The 20,044-nt window shown below is 31.5% G+C and overlaps 1 protein-coding gene across 2 annotated transcripts; it reads left to right on the plus strand.

Annotated features, from left to right (window-relative positions):
- The first annotated feature begins 717 nt into the window (after positions 1 to 717).
- LOC139509194 (notch homolog 2 N-terminal-like protein R) lies at positions 718 to 19,681 on the plus strand. 2 transcript variants are annotated; one of them, XM_071296106.1, is made up of 7 exons: positions 718 to 1,148; positions 1,775 to 1,862; positions 5,153 to 5,260; positions 7,455 to 7,562; positions 13,687 to 13,795; positions 18,515 to 18,616; positions 19,506 to 19,681. In XM_071296106.1, exons 3-7 carry the CDS (start codon positions 5,243 to 5,245, stop codon positions 19,520 to 19,522), a joined length of 354 nt encoding a protein of 117 aa, XP_071152207.1. In that variant the 5' UTR covers positions 718 to 1,148; positions 1,775 to 1,862; positions 5,153 to 5,242; the 3' UTR covers positions 19,523 to 19,681. The 2 variants fall into 2 exon arrangements, with proteins under 2 accessions (XP_071152207.1, XP_071152206.1); XM_071296105.1 differs by lacking the exon at positions 13,687 to 13,795.
- The last annotated feature ends 363 nt before the right edge of the window (positions 19,682 to 20,044 follow it).

The raw sequence follows: 20,044 nt of genomic DNA on the forward strand, positions 1-20,044 counted from the left end.
TTTGAAATGATAAGCCTCAAACATTATGAAATAATATGCATTAAACAGAAGAAACAGTACTTTAAGTTCAAAGGACATGCCAATGAACTAAGAACAAAGTTTCAGTTAGCGCAAAAAAGATAACGCAAGCTATGCATTATGAAAGTTTAACAAAGTCAAACAGCTAGGGCATCGTAGATATTCTTCTATTCAAATAAAAATATATGACAAAGATTGTTAGTGATGAAAAATTCATTAAAGACAAAAACTTAAACATACCTTTCATGTGTATACATTTGTAAATTTATAAATAATTAAGAAAGTATGGTTTCAACTCCCTCATGAAAAGTAAAGAATAGAATGATTTGGATAAATCCTTCTTGGTCATATAGATTATCAGCTGTATGGCTTCAAAAACAAATTTGAATACCAAAAATTTGGCTTTGATGGTTTCAGGTGATGCTAAATACGCTACAGCATTTCGGACACATGGAAATTATCAAATGCTGTTCTTAATTTGTTTGCAAACCATTGTTCGCATTTTTACTGTACTTTATTTTATTGAATGTTATCTGATGCGATGGATACACGTATTTGATATTTACAATTTGTCAAATAACAGATCAGGTATTATATTCTAATTATTATTATCAATTATCGTTTCCAATGATACAATTGATTACTGTCTATTATTTATAGGAAATACTATATATATATAAATTTTTGCGTTGCAGATTGACTTGCAGCATTGTTAATTGTTATATTACAATCAAGACAGTTCATTGTGTTAATCATCTGAAGAATTGACAAAGATTCAAACCAATTGCCAGAACAGATGTTTGTGAAATACTTTGGTTATAGTATTCATTAAAATGATTTATATAATAATACCTATGATTTTATATAGCATTCCAACAATGATACTCGGATTTAATATAACCGGAGGAAACTTTCAGAAAAACAGGCATATGGACTCCCATGTTATAATTGCAAAAGACAAAATTGGACCTAAAATGTGTATCAAAGATTGCATTGCATACAAAGGGTGTAATGGTGTAAATTACATACGAGACGGAATTACTTGTGAGATGCTGTCTATCTCCTACCCTGATGATAAACTCTTATACAGGAATGGAGAATATTTTACAAATATTTCCGGGTGGACGCAGGTAACTACCAAATGCTTTGTCACAACTTATTATCTGAAAAATTATTTGATTATGCTTCACCATTATTTTGGATTCGTCAATGTTTGCGATTGTCATTTTGTATATATTGCTATTATTATTTTTTTTTAAATAACACGTTATCATACTTTATACATGTAAAAATACAAATAACAAAAGGACCGAACACCGATGCAAATTCTTAACGGTAAGTTCCTTAGCCAATGGCAAAATTAAAAGCTGAACACACATTAAACGAATGGATATCAACTGTCATATTCTTGTGATAAGCAGTTGAAATTAGTTTCGAAATCTAACATTTTGGCTAAAAAATAAAATCTAAATTCTAAATTTTGTGTTCATTTGAAATAATTTAAAACAGTTTGCTTTGTCAAAATATAAATATTTGTATCAATTTTTGAAACCAAATTTAAAGTTAGAATCAATTCTCCTCTAGGTATACTCTTGCCATCTAAGGAAAAGTAAGCTACAACTTTGATTGTTATTGCTCGTATAATAGCAATAAAGACAAAAAAAAAGTCACTAGAATTGACAAAATCTAATAGCAGGTAACATTGAATATCTTAACAAATACCTTTGTGGTGTTTAAAATTGAATTTCTTCGACAGGAGGTAAATCGTTGCTATCCAAACCCATGCCAAGAAAATACATACTGTGTAGAAGCTTCATACAACCAATATGTGTGTGTTACATTTGGTAAGATATTTGCAAAGTAACCATATTTGTGTTAACCAACTACAAATCATAATGTTGTCAAACTCTATAGTGTATGCTAGGAATTATCTAATTTAACAAACAAATTTATTTGTTGACAATGAACTTTCTGTACTGTGAACTGAAATGATATTAAAAATAAAACCAATGGTAAAATCTATATATAAAAACGAGAAACACGTATGAACCACATCAACAAACGACAACTACTGAACTGAACATCAGATTCCTGATTTTAGACAGGTGTAAACAAAACGTTCACAGTATTTATCAACAGATGAATAAACTCATCATAGATACCATGACTAAATTTTGTACATCCGTCAGACGCGCGTTTCTTCTACAAAAGACTCATCAGTGACGCTAGAATCAAAAAAAGTTAAAAAGGTCAAATAAAGTACGAAGTTGAAGAGCATTGAGGACCAAAATTCCTAAAAGTTTTGCCAAATCCAGCTAAGGTAGTCTATTCCTGAAGTAGAAAAGCCTTAGTGTTCACTGAAAAAGCAAAATGTACATAAACGTCGCCATGCGACGTCATAAAAACGTCATCTTTTAAAAATTAGCAAATACAATGCGTTACAAGTATCCATTTCTTAAAAAAAATTTAGAGTAAACATGGACTTATATCCAATTGTTCAAAACATTTGAAGAAATTAAATAAAAGGCTCTGTTATTTGACTTTTGACAATGTTAATGTTAGCATGGGTGCAATTTGGGTACTCCTCATTACAGAATCATTGATGGTTTAGAGGTCAGTTCAGGCCAATTTTTCTATGATTTTATATGGATTCAAATTTAGAAACGTGAAACCATATAGTAAATAATGAAAAAAGAAATCACCAATTCACCAACATTCCAACTGACTCCATTTTCAGAAAACGACATCTGTAACAAACATAAACTTTTAGCTACCGCTTTACAAGCAGAGCCAAATACAATGAAAGTCCCAACTTTGTACTGGCTTCCGAAGCTACACAAAACACCTTACAAATATAGATTTATTTCGTCTTCAAGACATTGTTCCACTACTAAATTGTCTATTCTTCTTACCAGCACACTTGGTACAATTAAAAACCTGATAATAAATTGTTCAAATAAGGCCTTCGAAAATAGTGGAATTAATTACTTTTGGAGTGTCAAGAACTCGTTGGAAGTACTTGATAAATTGGATGCTTATATTGGTGATTTTAAATCTGTTCAAAGTTTTGATTTTTCTACCCTGTATACCACATTGCCTCACATTCTCATTAAGAAAAAAATCACACACCTAATTAAATGGGTATTTAAAAATTCAGAATGTGAATATATATGTTCAAACTCTTTTAGGTCATTTTTAGTAGCAATAAACAAAAAAAACTATGTCAACTGGACATGCTTTGATACTATATATGCCCTTGAATTTTTACTAGATAACATTTTTGTTCGCTTTGGGGATTCCGTATATCGTCAGATTATCGGAATTCCAATGGGGAATAACTGTGCACCACTTATTGCGGACCTGTTTTTGTATTGCTATGAGTTACAATTTATGACAAAAATAAGCAAAGACCCATCGAAAAAACATCTGATAAACAAATTTAATAATACTTTTAGATATTTAGATGATATTTTGGCTCTCAATAATGACGACTTCAGTATGTATATTAAAGAAATTTATCATGTTGAACTTACTTTAAATAAAGCTAATACTAGCAATGACCACTGCCCTTTCCTCGATCTTGATATCTATATCACTAACGGTAAGCTGAATACTAAAATTTATGATAAAAGAGATGATTTTTCATTTCCTATCGTTAATTATCCATTTTTAGATGGTGACGTTCCCTTGTCACCATCTTACGGTGTTGATATATCTCAACTTGTACGATTCGCTCGTGTATGTAACAATGTTTTAGATTTTAACGAGAGAAATTTATGTATTACTGAAAAATTATTACACCAGGGTTTTCGATATCACAAACTAGTCAAAACATTTACTGAATTTTATCATCGGTATAAGGACATCATTCGTAAATATAGCTCAACATGCAGACTTCTTATACGTTCAGGTATTTCACATCCAATTTTTTATGGAAATATTCTTTATAAAGCACAAAGGTGTCAGTATTCACCTCACAAACTAACAAAACCTTTGAATAGACTTATTAAGAAGGGATATAGTTACGATACTGTTGTCAGGTCATTAAAGATTGCATATTTTGGCGTTAATATTGATTCACTTATAGGGTCTTTGCATCGGAACTAAACACATTTATTCAAAAACCAGTTGTTGGCATGACACGGGTTATGTTCTTCTCATATATGTTATGATGGTATGATACTAAACCCCTAACGGGAAGGATTGTGCCTGATGTTCATATGATGAAATCATAATCTTTCAGTCAGTTTAATTGAAGTCTGGAGCTGGCATGTCAGTTAACTGCTAGTAGTCTGTTGTTATTTATGTATTATTGTCATTTTGTTCATTTTCTTTGGTTACATCTTCTGATATCAGACTCGGACTTCTCTTGAACTGAATTTTAATGTGCGTATTGTTATGCGTTTACTTTTCTACATTGGCTAGAGGTATAGGGGGAGGGTTCAGATCTCACAAACATGTTTAACCCCGCCGCATTTTTGCGCCTGTCCCAAGTCAGGAGCCTCTGGCCTTTGTTAGTCTTGTATTATTTTAATTTCAGTTTCTTGTGTACAATTTGGAAATTAGTATGGCGTTCATTATCACTGAACTAGTATATATTTGTTTAGGGGCCAGTTGAAGGACGCCTCCGGGTGCGGGAATTTCTCGCTACATTGAAGACCTGTTGGTGACCTTCTGCTGTTGTTCTTTTCTATGGTCGGGTTGTTGTCTCTTTGGCACATTCCCCATTTCCATTCTCAATTTTATTTTTTATACATCTACAAAATATACACAACATGAAAACTTTGAATTAAACGCAGGTTAAAAAACTGTCAAAATATGTGCAATTTGGGTACTCTCGCGTTAGATAACAAAACAATTATTCAATCTGTGTATTTATCGATTGCATCCTTCTTCCTAATAGCAGATTTATATTCTTGTATTTTTATGGTTCCTTGTTAGATTATGTCCTCTCACTAAAGTAAATAATAAAAATATAACTGCTAATATGTTGATTCATTTGTCAAATTGAACAATAAATCAAGACTGCAACAGATTCCATCAAATTTCTTCGTTTTTCAATAATCAATCCAATTTAAATACGTCTTTTTTCTTTCAATTTCAAATGTTTGTAGTCTTTTATTGATATGTTTAGATGTACCATGCGACTCTATCCCATGTTTAAACTCTGGAACATGCCGTAATGGAGTGAATAGATACACATGTACCTGTCCAAGTGGGTACTATGGAACAATCTGTCAATGTAAGTACTCTTTATACAACGTCATATATGACTAAATACTGCATGGGACATGTTTTATAATACAGGGAACAATGCCATTGTATCTGTGTCTGAGGAGAGATGGTAGGGTTAGGGGTCGCAAGTATTTCAGGTATAGCTACGTATCCGAATAGTGGACTATTTAGTAATGGATTTTTATATAAAAAAAACATCATACTAGTGTCAAGATGGGCCTACCAAACAAAATATTTATACGATATTAGTGTAGGTTATAACAGTGTGTAAACTTGTATCCATTGAAAATCACATAATTGTGGTCGAAAGTACAATTTTTGTACCAGGTCAGGTTTAAGAATTTGTGTTGGATGTTCGGACTCCTTGGCTTGTACTACGATACAGGGTATAATATTTTGCCCTCTTAAACCCATTTTTCCAAAATTTAATCAATTTCTAAATAAATAAGAAACCAAAATAATATCAATGCAAAAATAGGTAAAGTGCGAGTCAGCCTCTTCCCGCCATTTACAAAAATAACTAATATCTCAAAAAAGAGCGCCATAACCTATAAATAGTTTTAGCTTATCTTTTTTCTTAACTTATGCTCTTCTGACTTATGGTATCAATTTGAAATTTTAGATTTTTCGACACGGTATTTAAGCTTTTTAAAAACATAAGCATCTTTAATAGATTTTCAGACACACCGTGTAATGAAAAATTGTTAAAATACCGTTTCTCACTAAGATCTGGATTATCATAGAACGTCTGGATTTGTTGACTTACTGAATGAATGAATGAATGAATGAATGAATGAATGAATGAATGAACGAGTTTATATGCAAAAAGCATAAACATGCTATGGCAATCAAAACATATATTACATATAAAAAACAATGATAAATAGCAGAGAACACGCATGATACATTGTTAAGTAATTATTTGACATCTCATTTTCCATGCTGCCTTTAGATAATAACACAATTTTATAGTCAGAATTTAATTGGCAGCTTTTAACAAATGATCTAGTTTATAAATACTTTGCCAAAAGCCACCAATTTTTGGTAAATAATGTGCCATTACCGGTCTGTATACAGGACAAACTAAAATAAAATGATATTCGTCTTCAACAACGTTCATGTTATAACAAATCATAATCGTAATATTCTTGGAGTATTGGTATATTTACCGACTTCGATATTTAATTAAAATGTCCCACTACGTAGTTTATTGCTCTATCTTAATAGTTGCAATGAATCGTGTGAATTAGCAATTAATGGATTATCTTCCAAATGAATAATAATTTTCTTACTAATTTATTGAAGCATAAAAAATGTTTAATTTGTCTCTAACAAAACATTACTCCACCCAATGATATGATCCTGAATATTCAAGTATCCAGTTAATCAAAACGTTCTGAAACATGATTGTATTTAACGAACCACTCGTTTACGTGCATAATTTACGTTGACAAATCGCTGTTTACAAATTTTAATGAGATTCATTGTACAAATTAGTAAGGTCTTTGTGAAATATAACCAAGGATTTGAGTAGTTTAAACATATTTTATTGTTCAGAAATGACAAATGGATTAGACATGAGTTTTTCAACGTAGTAACGTCTTCTCTTAATTACTTGCTGTAGAATATGAATAAACGATATCACGACAACGAGCCAGCGAGACAGCACGACAACGACATAGTACAAAACAAATTCATCTTCTTATATTTCCATAAAAAAATACTTCGAAAATTGCATGTGATATTCAATTTTGTTTCAAAATGATATCAAAATGCCTCATTACTCTGAAGTTTCAATGTGACAAATAACAACAAGTACATTGGATATTTTATTAGATCCTAATTGTAAAACGCACTAAAATGGCTAATATTGTGCAAATAGTAATCGTTGACAAGGTTTTCCTTAGCTTTTACTATCAGTTTTTCGCAAGTTCATTTGTCTTGTGAAATCAGAAAACTGCTTTGTTGGATCAAATTAAGTTATGTGATGTTTATTATAATTTCAAAAACAACTTATTTTTCACATTATTATTTATTTTCAAACTCTGCCTTCTCTTAGTGAAATTTACTTTAATGTTTTATGTATCATACTCATTACATTGAGCTTAAAGAATATTGTATTCATTGATCGTACTATTCAATGACCAAAGATCAAGTATATTTTTTCATTTAGTTTATTTTTAGTCCTTTTATTTTTCTAGCTACACCTTGCACCAGTATACAATGTAGCAATGGCGGATACTGTGTTATATCTGGCTCCAGTTGGTACTGTTCCTGTCCGTCTGGTTACTACGGAACATACTGTCAGTGTTAGTATAGAGTTTTTATATATATCATTTATCCACAACAGTAATAAGGCTCAAAGGTATAAAGTACAATAAATATAACATTAAATTTAGTAAGCATCCAATAGTACTATAAGACCATTCTTTAACATACATTTCATATAATTTAAAACAACTCTAGGAGCATGATATTAAATAACATAGTTTAACCATATCTTAATTGATGTATGATATACATATTCAAAGATTACGATTTTTTCGGCAATACATACATACTTCCCAACATTTTTATTTTTTTTATATTACGAACAGATAAATAAAGTCAACAGTAGTATACCGCTGTTCGAAATTCATAAATCGATTGAGGAAAAAACAAACCCGGGTTACAAACTAAAACTGAGGGAAACACGTCAAATATAAGAGGAGAATAACGACACAACAGAAACACAACACATAAATGCAACACACACAGAAACGAACTATAATATAACAATTGCCCTTTACCTGTCTTGGTATGGCAAATTTTAAGAAAAAATGGTGGGTTAAATCTAGTTGTGTGGCTAGCCAAACCCCGCACTTATGCCAATGTTAAATATAATACTAAATGACACCATTACATGACAGGAATATAGTGCAAATAAAGGCAAGAACATTCAGGAGGATTACGCAAATAAACAATACAATATAGTGCATTTCGGCAACGAAACAACAGAAACACTAAAGTGAACAAAAACTAAAGACAATGCAACACACACAGAAATGAACTATACGATAACAATTGCCATTTTCCTGACTTGGTACAGGAAATTTTTTAGAAAAATGGTGGGTTGAACCTAATTTCGTGGTAAGCCAAACCTCCCGCTTTTATGGCAAATATAACATTAAAATGACAACATTACAAGACAGGACTACAATACAAATAAATCGGAAAACATACAGGACAGAAAAAAACACAAATTATAGCTATCAAAATGTACCAGGCTTATAATATAATTTGTCAGACGCGCGTTACGTCTACATAAGACTCATCAGTGACGATAAGATAAAAATAAAGTTGAAATACTGAGGATTTCTCCAATAAAAAGGATTAATATACTTGATACGAATATCTGTGTATCCCATACATGTCAAAATTTAAAAAAAAGATAACAATTTTATAAGTTAAGATACTGATGGATTTCTCCAATAATAAGGTTTGATATACTTAATACGAATATCTTTGGATCCAATACATTCCAAAATAAAATGAAATTAATGTTCTGCAGAATTACATATTCTATCGCTTCTATTTAAAAACCTTCCAGTTTCAATGTTTAAGTTATGTGCATGTACACGGTACTTGCTTATTAATGGTTTATATCTTAAAAAAATAACAGGTCTACTAAGATTAAACTCCAAAACATGACTGTCATATATGTACTTGTAAAACTGACGTTTAGCAGACTCATCAAAATGGCATTGCTTCGGATATAAATCTATTAGTAACACGCTGTTGGAAATCAGCTGTAAAATACAATTTACATTGAAAACAGTTTGTGTAAGCCATACATGACTTAATTCATAATAACATAATAAATATTTATTTTAAATGACGAATTCAATTTATTTTTACTTTTTACATTGTTAGCCTCCAGCATTTCTGCGTAACAATTGTTCAGAATACAATTGACAGGTTTTAACAATTTACACCAATATTCCGCAATTGTACATACAATGGGACGTTACCTAGTTCGAAATACACCATGTAATTTGTAGCATTCTTGTTTCTATCAAAATCTATAAAAAATATAAGTGAAGAGTTCCAATTTCAATTGCTTAATGATATCAATAATCGTTGATATCATAATTCGCTATGCTTGAAACATATGTATCAAATAAAGAACGCAGTGTCTCTTTATTCTTAAATTTTACTAAATTCTGTGAAAACAACTTTTTCTACCTTGATTTGACAACATTTTCTGAGTATAAGCAAAAGAACCATTATAATTTAACAGCATACCTCGATATATGAATTCATTAAATGACTCATTATACTCCTCATTAATGAATTATTTTTCTCTTTGTTTGATAACACCTCTGTTTCTAGAAGCAATAATCTTAGTTTTTGACATATTCATATGCAACTTATACCCTTCAGAACATATTTGAACAACATCTATAATAGTTTTAAAGATCATGTATATTTTTCACTGAAAATTACGGTTTTGTCAGCATACATTAATAAATTAAGATTGAGCATTCTCATGTCACATGATAGGAAACCCTATCAATTTTTGTTTCAGTGTCATAGATATAAAAAGTATATAAAGCAGGTGATAAAGATTCTCCTTGTATAAGATGTAACAGTTACAAAACTGAAGACAAATTTCCCTCATGTTTAACACTTGATTTCAAGTTAGAATATATTGGTTTTATTATATTTAACAAAAAGTAAAATCACAAAAATACTGAACTCCGATGAAAAATCAAAACAGAAAGCCCCTAATCAAACGACAAAACCAAAAGCTCAAACATATCAACTGTCATATAACTGACTTGTCACAGGCATTTTCTTATGTAAAAAAGGTGGATAAAATCTGGTTTACTGCTAGCTTAACCTCTTAATTGTATGACAGTCGCTTCAAAGTCCTCTATATTGTCACTGATGTATTAACAAAACAAACAGACACAACAGACAAATACTCCCAAAGCAGGGACATATCAGTCAATATTGTATTATAATCTTAACCACCACAAAAACTAACAAAGATGCAATAAAAAAGGACAAAAAGGCATATAGACAAAGCACACAAGCAAAAAAAAAAAAGAATGCAAACATTTACCATTGTAATATTACAATTCAGTGATGTATAAGTACAGAGCAACGTCATATGTATCAAAGAAACACAAAAAGTCATATAGACAAAGCACATTAGAAAAAATGAAAACAGGAATAAAAATTATCATAGAACAATAACACAATTAAGAGGTGTTTAAGTACAGAGTCACGTCAAATGGATATCACCAAAAACAGACTAACAGTTAAAGTAACATTCATAAAGACAAACAAAAGAGTACTATAACACGTTATTAAGATAATAATCAAACTCAATATCCAAAATCTATACATCATGACCATCGTGTATTATTTGATACGGAATATTTATCAACAAAGTCAAGGTTCCTAAAGATATTTTTTTTTTAAAAAGGACGAGAAGTTCTTTGTCATACCAGCTCTTTAATACCGAATAAGCTGGGGAATGTATATCCTATATGCAGGTGAAGTTGGTATATTACTACTAAGCACGTGTTACTAAGGTGATGAACATCGGTAATTTCAAAATTAAAGTCGTCTCGTTTGTCATGGATTCTGGTACTGAGGTGACCGTGTATGTAAATATTGCATCATGAGTTCCGTGGCCAGGTATTAACCAGAACTGTGTGTATGAGACAATACAGTGTTCATTGCTCTATTTTAGCAATCTAAGTTGATAGTAGCTGTAAAAAGATTTCCTATATGAGACACTAATGATTTCCAGGATCATTTACCGGAACTTATTTTTGATAAAGGCACTATCATACTTTTCACCCAAAGTTTTTGGAAAAATCCAGTGTACACAATTACAATAAAAAGTTAACACAGTAAAGGTAATAATACTGGCTTGCTTTCAATATTTTATTGGTTCAATATAGTCCCTTTACTTGTCCTTCTTGAGATTTATTCTTGAATAATTTTCTTATGCCTTCTTTAAAGGAGGGACGAAAGATACCAGAGGGACAGTCAAACTCAAAAATCGAAAATAAACTGACAACGCTATGGCTTAAAAAGAAAAGGACAAACAGACAAACAATAGTACACATGACACAACATAGAAAACTAAAGAATAAACAACACGAACCCCACCATAAACTAGGGGTGATCTCAGGTGCTCCGGAAGGGTAAGCAGATTCTGCTCCAAATGTGGCACTCGTCGTGTTGCTTATGGGATAACAGATCCGGTAAATAGTGTAATTCGGTAGGTCACATTTATGAAAGGGAAGGGGATTGTAGTTACGACGTAAGAAACATATCCGATATCATTTGTGAAATGGTCATTCCATAACGGTCAACCAACTCAAGATGGCGTCCGTAAAATTTACGAAGATATGATTTCAACTTCACCATTTGGAACTCTTGATTTATTAGCTTCCTTGTGAGCAACAACCCTCTATCAAGAAAATCATGATAGGAAATGCAGGCACGGGAATATCGTATCAATTGTGAATTATATACACAGTATGCAGGTGCTGCTGGAATATTGCTACTTAGAAATGGAAAGTTCACAATTGGAAAGATGATATCATCTCTTTTGTCGTAAAGTTAGTTTTCTGTTTTATTCTTCAAATAAACACGAATTACCGGCCTTTTCCTGATCATCAGTACTAGGACAATTGGCTACTTAGACACCTTATTATTAAAGTGATCACAAAATAGTTCTATTGAAATGTTACTTGAAACTGTTTTGTTTTGCGATTTTTAAATATTCGGAAAAAAACGTTTCGAATTCGATTTTCTCATTGACTTTAACATGTTTTCTTGTTTGCTACTATTATATCGCTTCAGTTTATTCTCCATAATGTTGTATTTTTGGTTTATCTATGTTCAGTTTCAGTCTATTTTTTTTAGAGTGATTTATGTTCAGCTGCATAAGTGCATGCCTAAATAGATATAGGAAGATTCTTTTATAGTAATTTGCAATCCTCTGTTATCCATGATTTGTCTCGTTTAAAGTCAGAATTTATTCTCGGTTTACAAACAGTTTAATTATCACAGTGTTCTACTTCTTTATGTGTATAATCTTTTTTTAAATATTGTCAGAATAACATTCATTTCATTCACATCGTTATAAAAAAGCATCAGCAACTACAGCAATACTTTTTAGCAGTTCTTCGAATTTATGTGCGTTATGATTAAAATATTCTTTCACTTCATCCCTTCGTTCCATCGTATCGTATTATATTTTATTGTTGTATATGTGTATACAGTTTGCTGTCATAAAACTTTTAATCCAATGTCTACAAATAATGGATCATGACATACTGAAGTTGTAAAATTCCCTAACAATTGAATAAGAGTTACGAGATAACAGTATGTTATTTATAACACTACAACCATTTTTTAATTTGAAATGTATACCGTGTACTCTTGTTACACGGTTTCACTCCCTGTTGTACCCGTTCCTACCCCGTTACGTTGTTCACTTGATTCTGTTAGTTGCCATGTCAGTATTAGATATTTTTTTCATTTATAGCTAAAAATAAATTGTCTCAAACTTTGTATTTCTAGACTAGCTTGTCTACCGATTAGGTAGTTTCAATGATTTTTGTTAGCTTGTGAAGTCTACTTTTTAATGCTTTGTGCTCATCGTGCAAATTTGACAAATACTGTGCACTTTGTCTTAGTACACAAATTTTTTCTTTACAAGGTGCAACTTCTACATCAACAGTTATGAATTTCGTATTAAAGGTGCTTATTCGTTTTACACTTCAAGTCACTTATAATTTGTGCAACAAAAATTCAAATCCAGGCGTGACTAGTGGGAGAGTAAGGTGGAGTTAGAAGGTATGTGATTGCGGGTATCGGTGGCATTGTTGAAACGGCTTGTACGAAATAGCTGTACTGGATTGATGTTGTGTACTTGTGTATTGACACCCTTGGTTAATCGATTGATTCATGATGAGCTGATTATTAATGCTAAGTTGTGAATTGTTATTTTCGTTTAAACATAACAGTGCTTCATTAATTGTATTAGATAACAGTACTTTTAACTCGTTGTTGTGGTGACATTTTTCTTTGTTTGAAAAGGCGGGTGACCTCTACTGATCTGAAGAAGAACTTACAGAGGACAGATTTTGTCTATTTCTTTTATTTGGTTGACCTGTTTTACTTCTCGTCATTACTCGGCATTACTCTGCTGATAAATCTAAGTCGAAATCTTTGTAATTGATAGTTAACGCCAAATGTATTCTCTTGTAAGGTACTTGTAATGTACTTTATTATTTTATTATCATACTCCTTACGTTGAGTTAAGAGAATATTTTAATCAATGATCGTTAACCTACTCTTCAATAACCAAAGTCCATGTATTTAATTTTAATTTAATTTATCTTGCGTCATTTCATATTCTAGACACACCTTGCACTAATAAACAATGTAACAATGGTGGGAGCCTGTGTAATATCCGGCTCTAGTTGGTACTGTTCCTGTCCGTCCGGTTACTACGGAACATACTGTCAGTGTAGGTATACATTGAAAGTTTGCACTTCCCTTTATTCTCACGCATGCTCATGTATACATTATCATCAGTTTTTTATAGGTTACTAGTGTATTGATTTGTAATATAAAAAAATCATCAACATGTGATGAGGCAAATGTCTCCAATAGTTATTATTATTATTAATTAGGTGTTTCCACTCCACTTTTCTGTGGAAAGACCTATTGTATTTCTTCTGATTACTGTTTTTCTCCTTCACCCAATTTTTTTCCTATTATAGTATATAGTGGTTTCGTAAGATGACGCTTATATATTTTGCATATGATATCGAACAGTTATTGCGCTTTCTTATTTGACCCAACTTATTCGATGACTTTAAATTGTAAGAGTTTATTTCCCCCCCCAAACACTATTTGTGTTAATCGTGCATCTCTTCTAATCTCTTGATTATTATAATAATAGAATTATTGTTATGCAGTTTTATCTTTACATATTTTTTTCTTTCTTTTTCTGTTTATTTTATTATTCATCAATTGGAAAACTCTTAGGACAGCTAATGGGACATCATAGATATGAGAAAATGTGGTATTAGTGCCAATGAGACAACTCTCCATCCAAGTAACAATCTATACAAGTAAACCATTATAGGTCAAGGTACGGCCTTCAACACGGAGCCTTGGCTCACACCGAACAGCAAGCTATAAAGGGTCTCAAAAATTACTAGTGTAAAACCATTCAAACGGGAAAACCAACTGTATAATCTATATTAAAACGAGAAACAAGAAACACGTATGAACTACATAAACAGACGACAACTACTACATCATACCTAAAACAATGCTGGGGTAGTTTGTATCCTTGTCCTTTAATCTCTGATGGGTATTTCTATCATTGATAATGATACCATATGTCTGAATTTTCGAGCTAAGATAGTTTCTTTGTTTATTCTCTGACATGTCGTAAACTATAGGATTTATAACAGTTTCGGCTCAGTCATGGTTACCGTCATTATATATCACCAATATATATTAATAACCTGCTGCCATTTATACAAGAGCCATTTTGGTATTCACTATATTCGCACGTAGATGTATTCATTACCCCTTCATTTTTTGTACAATTTATGTTTGGAAACCACTGTTATAAACCCTCTTTCAACATCAATACAAATTACAGCTATCATCTCGGATATTGTGAGACACATACTTTTCAAACCAGTTCGTATTGGAAAAGATTAAAAAGAGAAAAGATCTTTTCGAAATATTTCCTTTACCGACAAAGGTCTCGATGCCATCAATTTGGGACATATCCTTCATCATAAATCAGTTCACTCTAAAATACCTCCCTATTTTCATGATCAGTCTATATCTATCATTTCTTGTACCAATACTAAACCAATCTCAACTAAAAAATTCAATTGCAAACACATGTTGCGGGATTTCAATATTGACTACTTCAAAACTAAACCTTCTGATTGTGCATGTGCTTGTACCTTATTCATCTATAATCCGACTAGTAATGTTATAACCGGTGACCTTAACTATATCTCTTCCAAAAGACCGAAATATCGAATAAAAAAATCCATCAATTGAAACCACAACTTCAATATACTGATGGATTCAGTCGAGGATTATGACAGGTTAACCGCGGGAAAAGAGACAAAGTTACTCTTTTCAAACGGATTAAAGCTGTTAGGTCGTTAAAACAATTTAAAAAAATTATAATGAGTCTTTGAATACCCATGCTTCATCAGACTTTAAAACACAAATATTCCAATAAAAACTGTCCTTCCTCCATGACAAATAATTTGTTGTCCCGCAAATAAACTCCGTTAAAGCAACATCGTTTGTGCGCGTAAATCACTTTATATAAAATGCTTTATAAACGACTAAGTTACTGATAATTCACTTAGAAATTCTAACCATTAGTGACCTTCGGATATTGTCTGCTCTATTGTCGGGTTGTTGTCGCTTTGACACATTCCAAATTTTCCTTTCTCAATTTTGTATACCCCTACGACATTTACCGAGGAGGAAATCCTGGTTAATCATAGGTCTGTTCTATGTAGCATTTGTATTTCAACCAAAGATGGATCTTTCGTTACTGTATTGGATACTTAAACTACATGAGTGTCCCTACATCGCTGGGTCTTCCAAGTGTCCTCGAAACCTTTTTTTTTTTAAATTCGTAACATCCTTTTTAGTTGCATCCAGATTTGGATACTAAAAAATTCCAAAGCTCAGTTTTAGTTTGTTACCTCGATTTTGTTTTTTGTCCATGGATTTATGAGTTTGAACATCGGTTTACTACTGTTGCCTTTATTAGAGTACACACAATCTAAGACTCTTTCATCTTGCAACAGTATTAAATCATTTGACACAATTATTCCCCATTACAAAGTTAAAGACGAATTGAATGAGTTGGTCCTGCTATGTTTATATGTTTCAATAAAACGACGAAGAAACAATTCTACTGTCTTAGAGTGGGGATAAATCGTACTTAGAAAAAAAACTCAAACAAAAAAATCTCTGGAATTGATATTATCAAAAAAATCAACAAACAACAATCCCATGTGAAACAACTCCTCTTCTTTTCACTTGTTCCTTTATTAGATGAGACTTATTTCATGGAGTATCTTCTTCTTAGATAGAAAATATGCAATATCCTTGAACTTTATGTCACGCTATTTAGATGATGTTTTCTTACTAAATAATTAAAAATTTGATGACTATGTTTAACGTATTTATTCAATAAAACTTTAGATAAAACTTTTACGACTTTACGACATAAGAGATGATTGCGAAATTCCCATTTCTATGTAACAACATACCAGCATAGTTTGCATACGGATTATATATATCCCAGTTGGTACGATTTTCTAGGGCAAGTATTTCTTATCATGATTTTCATGATAATGGGGTGCTACTTACAAGGAAGCTAAAGAGTTCCAAGTGGTGAAATCACCCATCGTATATTTTATTGACGTCATCATCAATCGGTTGACCGTTACTGAATACATTTTTACAGACGACGACGGATATGTTCTTATTGTCGTAACCAAAAAATTCCCTCCTTTTTTCCCCCGAATGTGGCCTACCGTATCGGACTTGTTAGTGGCTTTGTACTTACATGAGCAACACGGCGATTTTAAAAAGTATTGCAGGATCTGCTTACTCTTCCGGAGCATATGCGATCTTCCCCAGTCTTGATTACAATAATTTGTGTATTACTGTTTTTATGTTTTTGCCATGGCATTGTCCCTAAGTTAAGACTTATGAATTTGAATTTCCTTTTGTTAACTTTAGCTTCTATTATTTGTCCGCATATTATCAAAAATGACATAAACGCTGGATGAATTCCTCTAGAGGAAAATTGACCGAAAGAGGACAATGTTATTATTTGAGTTAGATATGCACCTTATTACCTTTTGTCATTATTTGGTGTCCGTCGTTTAAAACTGTCAGACGACTTCTTCAGGGAATAATCGGTCCTTAGATGACGAATTTTACAAATGATGTATATTCCTTTTATTCTCAAATTTGTATAGAAACTTTACATAGCAAAATAATCTGCAACATATAAAAATTAGTTTTTTTGCTTAAATAAGCAGAAATTATCAGTAAGACAATACCTACGAATTATCGAAATAGAAAGTGGACTGCTATTGGAGTTGTTGCTCATTCAAGATTATTTTTTTACCCAAGTTTAGTGTTTCTGTCCTCTATCTTGAAAACTATAGTATATAGATAGATATTTTAAATAGTGACACCATGGTTAAAATCGTCAGATAACTCTTATTGGAGTTCTTCCTTATACATGACATTTTTTACCATTTTTAGGTTTTTTTTAGCCTACTATCTTTACAACTATTTGTTTTTTTTAGTAATAACTGAAGATGATAAAGAAAAGGTAAAATAACAAAAATGCCGAAATCAAAGGAACATTCAAAATGGGAAGTCCCTTAACAAATGGCAAAATCAAAAGCTAAAACACACCAAACGAATAGAAAACAACTGTCATATTTCGGACTTGGTACAGGCACTTCCTTATGCAGAAAATGGTGGATTAAACCTGGTTTTATTTATAGATAGCTAAACCTCTCACTTATATGACAGTTTCATAAAATTCCATTAAATTGACAATCATGTGCAAGTAAAATAAATAGATATAATAGGTAAAAATGTAAAAGTTGGGGTACAGTAGTCAACATTGTGTTCCTTTCTTAATCACTTTAAACATATGTCAAAGAAAAACAAAATGATATTTAGACACTATGGTCAAAGCACATGTCATGAGCAAAAAATAAAGAAACGCATACAAAAAATAAATATAGTAAGATAATAATATGGCGGGACATATAAATTTAGAACGAAATCCACGCCAAAAGGATATTGCAGACTCTAGAAAATCGATTGAGTGAAAAATATATATCCCATATGCAGGTGGAATTGGTATACTGATGTTAAGGAAACTGTAAACAGTAAACAAAACAAAATGTCTAGCAATACAAAATCAATAAAAAAAAAAAGTATCTATCGTTGGAGAGAGTCCATTGTTGATGATTTATAGACTAAGTTGAACGATACAGTCTGTTTAGAACCAATAGTTTTGTTGTACCTCTGAGTACTTTTATTTTACTTTGAGTCAGTTTACTCATTTTATTATTTTTAAGACCATGAACCAGTTGGGTCTAGATATAAGTGTATATTAATGATGTGCCATGTGTTTTGATTTCTTTTACAGATGATCCATGTACAGCAGGATGTAGCAATGGAGGGAGCTGTACAGTTGTCGGTTCAAGAGCAAGATGCTGTGTGTCGTCCTTATGGGGTTCTGATAATTGTGGTATTAATTTTTTTTAATATAACACATGATTAAAAAAAATAACATGAATATACAAGTATGCTGTCAACTGCATTCCATTTAATACATCCTATTTTGATTGATTGAATTTAAAAAAAATCTAAGAACGGATTTAAAATTAAGAGTTCTCATTATTGTTCATTTAAGGTATATAAATATATGCTGTCGTTTAAAATAATGGGATCTTAAATGCTAGGAAGACCAAGGTCTATGAATATATAGTATCGACACGTTCAGAATCGTGACTTTTAAGTAATATACCGGATTGGTGAAAGGGGTCCAGATATATGATATTTGAGTGATATGAGAACTGCTATGTTCCGTAATACTTCAAATGCATAGCAGAAAAGGGGGTAACTTAAGCCCACGTGACATATCAGAAAACAGGAGCGATTAGAGATCGGGTCTAATAAGATTGTTTCAGATAAACTCACAAACTGAATACAAATTCAATGATATTTTTTGATAAGTTTGTAAGTTATTGGTTCCGGTTTCATACCTATAATCTAAAACATTTAAAATTGATTCTTGTAATTCTCCAACAAATATTTGTTTTAATTATTCTGTTTATTTGAACTTTTTTGGAACCGACGGATTCCATTTACGTTTATCGTGCATGAATAAATCACAGCTGAAATCGATAAATTGTTTGTATAGTCTACAAAAGTAGTCGTCGGCACATAGTTTATAGAAGTATAAAATAAGAGAAACATTCTTAAGGACCAATACAGTATTTTGTAGATTTGCAAATTGATTAGGGATTATTATAATGTATATCGTTATTCTGAAACAGAAGTGTTAAATCACAACATAGAAAGGCACACTATCAAATATCAATTCTGACTTTGTATATTGTATATCTTTTTTACAGAGTACCAGAGCAAATAAAGATGGAGAAACAGGAAAAATGTATCGGTTATTAGGAAAACGTTGATAATTACTCACTAGTGTTTTTGACTGAAAAAAACCCATTTCAATTGATGTATTGCATTTAAGCAACTAATATGGGTTTTTTTCAAACACTTATAAAAAACATTAAAAAATATATGGAGGTATTATACTTATATTTCGTTCATTTATAAAAACCACCATGAATACGGTGTAAACACAGTCAGAAGTACAAACTGACGACACCATATTATTTAATAGGGTTTAGGCTACATCCCCATAACATATGATCTGGTAGTAAGTATCATAACAAGGAACTTGATAAATTTGGTAATAATGTCAGATTAAAATATATGGTGGAACCGTGGGATATATAACATAATTCAAATGCATCTATGAGTATCTTTCATTTAATTATATCACTATAATGACAGACCAATTTATAAGGGTAATTGTAAACCTTCTTGTTTAGTCAAGAAAGATAAGAATACCCCATTTTTGTAAAAGAAATTGTCATTACCA

Source organism: Mytilus edulis, unplaced genomic scaffold, assembly GCF_963676685.1.
Source record: "Mytilus edulis unplaced genomic scaffold, xbMytEdul2.2 SCAFFOLD_545, whole genome shotgun sequence".
Lineage (NCBI taxonomy): Eukaryota > Metazoa > Mollusca > Bivalvia > Mytilida > Mytilidae > Mytilus > Mytilus edulis.

What these genes read in the sequence shown, in the direction of transcription:
- LOC139509194 (XM_071296105.1), top strand. Translation starts at nt 852, where the DNA reads ATGATTTATATAATAATACCTATGATTTTATATAGCATTCCAACAATG. An exon ending in ATATTTCCGGGTGGACGCAG is followed by an intron (nt 1,149 to 1,774) that starts GTAACTACCAAA and finishes TTTCTTCGACAG; the next exon opens with GAGGTAAATCGTTGCTATCC. An exon ending in CTACGGAACATACTGTCAGT is followed by an intron (nt 7,563 to 18,514) that starts GTTAGTATAGAG and finishes TTTCTTTTACAG; the next exon opens with ATGATCCATGTACAGCAGGA.